The sequence below is a fragment of the Punica granatum genome, unplaced genomic scaffold (genome assembly GCF_007655135.1).
Source record: "Punica granatum isolate Tunisia-2019 unplaced genomic scaffold, ASM765513v2 Contig00324, whole genome shotgun sequence".
Lineage (NCBI taxonomy): Eukaryota > Viridiplantae > Streptophyta > Magnoliopsida > Myrtales > Lythraceae > Punica > Punica granatum.
In genome coordinates, this window is record NW_022204283.1 from 93503 (window position 1) to 95921 (window position 2419).

Consider the following 2419-nt stretch of genomic DNA (forward strand, 5'->3'; position numbering starts at 1 on the left):
ATTTTCTTTTTTATTTTTTATTGTTACAAATGAGGTTCCATTTATAAAAATGAAATGCTATATAAATTCACCAAAAAAATGCTATATAAAAGAGCACATGTAATCTCATTGACAAAATAAAATATAGACCTCCCGTTTCCTAAAGAATGGTGTGTGTCACTACACTGTAACTTCTTTATCTATTCTCTTGTTCTTAATAACCCAATAAAAAAGCATGTATCACCCAAGAAATTATATTCTCTTAATATTTGATGTTATGCATGCGTCTCATTCTAATGTTTAACTTGTATTCATTCCATGATGTATATGCTCTTTTTCGCTATATTGGTATAGACGTATAGGCAGGCGAGGTTCGGCACATGCCACCAATGGATCGGCCAGACATAGTTCATGTTCTGATTCCTCCAGGTTGATCTTCGATATCTCCGGTGGCTTCTCCCAGGAAAAACCTTGGACCATCCTAGCTAGTAGCATGATGGTCATAGTAGTCCCGAGAGCCATGGCGACACAGCCTCGCCACCCCGTGCTGAAGGTTATGAACCGCAGGTCAGGTTCTGTCAGCACGACCTCATTGGAGGAGCACTCTTGCCCGTTTCCAGCATTGCCGTTCGGTAGGTGCTGCTCTGGCCTGAACTCCAGGGGTCTGTCCCAGACCTTAGGGTTTCTGCCTAGTCCCCTCCGTCTCAGGAATATGTGGCTCCCTTGGGGAATATGGTAGCCAGCGACAACCGTATCGGACAGGGCCACATGTGGGACATTGAAGGGTGCGAACGGGTGGAGCCTAAAGGCTTCCCTAGCGCATGCCTTGATGTAGTTAAGATTAGGGATGTCTTGTCCTCGGACAATTCTCTCTTTCCCCACGACCCTGTCCAGTTCTTCCACGGGGTTGTTAATGATCTCAGGATTATTAATCATCTCTGCCATGACCCACTCCACCGCGTTTGATGGATTGTCCACCGCTGCCGTCACGATCTCCTGTGTCAAAATAACAAAACACATATATGTACACCAACTTTATTGCACTATTTAACTAACATGGAATAGTGTTTTCCTAGCTGAATTCGACATATACTTATTCGGTATAGTTGCATTAGCAACCATTGCAATTGAATGAAATTAACCATTTTAGTGTAATCTTACCCTGGTCTCTGCGGTGATCTCTTCTGGTGTAAGCAACGGCTTCTCATTTGCATCCTTAAGTGTAATCAAAACATCAAGCAAATCCTGAGGTTCCATCATTTTGAACTCATTTTCACCTCGGAATACACGACCATCATTTTCCCTCCATTTTAAGATCCTCTCTTTAACAATAGGATCATGGTACTTGCGAACAATCTCAACAGCGTCCTTAATTATCTTTTCATGTCCATCTAAATCAAGCCCTTCCAAGTAAGGCAAGTAGTCCGATACACAGAATGCGTAAAGGTACTTTAGTGTTGTGAAGAGTGCATCCACATACTCTTCTTCCCTGAAAGTTGGAGCTCCATCATCCGTGATCTTATCTACGAAATATCTCCGATCAAACATCAATCTCCGGACCATGTTTGCTGAATAGTGCTGGCATGCAGTTCTTATGTTCACTCTCCCAGAGTTTTTGCTCCGATAGTAAATGTACCTATATTAATATGTATATACACCTGACTAGGTTATCTGCTTCCTTGGTTCTTTTATCATGGAGCCACCGGTGTCTTGCCGGAGAAATAACCTCTGATATCAACACCTTCCTCATTTTCTTCCAGCTCTCTCCATATGGCGACATAACCGCTGTTATGTATCCGCTACTCAGGATGCGAGAAGCCATAGATAATGGCCTCGAAGCGAAGATCGCGTCTTGCTTCTTGAGGAATTCTTGGGCGATCTTGGGGCAGGTCACTGGGATCACGTGCATGTTCCCGAGGCAGAAGCATGCAATGTCGGTGTCCATCTCCTTCATCCAGCCAAGGATCCACCTGAATGCCGGTCTCCTACGGAGCATCTTTGGCATGCATCCGACAACTGGCCAAGGTACTGGCCCCGGTGGTAGCTGGGCCCCTCTGGATTTTGTTGAACGTTGGTCAGTAATACCTTGGTACATGAGTTTTGCTATGTAAAAGAGAAGAAACGCTAAAGGCAGGACGACGAAAGCCATTGTTGATTAAATCTAGTGCAGGAATTTTTTTCTAATATAACAGAGGGAAGCCTGCTTTTATAGTGGAAGGGTTTGGACATATATGAGAGTTAGATGGGGGTTGGCATATATTCACCCAAAAAAAAAAAAAGAGAAAAAATTGAAGATTGCCATATAGGCTGTGTTTGGTAGACCGAATTTGGAGTGGGATAAGGATTTCATAATCTTATGACCCAAAAAAAGCCAAAAAAAAAAAGGATTTCAAAATTTTTATCTCTTGTTTTTTTTTTTCATGTGATTAATTTTTTTCTG

The 2419-nt window shown here is 42.6% G+C and overlaps 1 protein-coding gene across 1 annotated transcript; it reads right to left on the reverse strand.

The window, feature by feature from the left end:
- Window positions 1-279: 279 nt before the first annotated feature.
- Window positions 280-2128, reverse strand: LOC116190123 (tyrosine N-monooxygenase-like). Its single transcript, XM_031519781.1, has 3 exons — window positions 1638-2128; window positions 1141-1597; window positions 280-975 (listed from the first exon to the last, which is right to left on the reverse strand). Exons 1-3 carry the CDS (start codon window positions 2126-2128, stop codon window positions 280-282), a joined length of 1644 nt encoding a protein of 547 aa, XP_031375641.1.
- Between the last annotated feature and the right edge of the window lie 291 nt (window positions 2129-2419).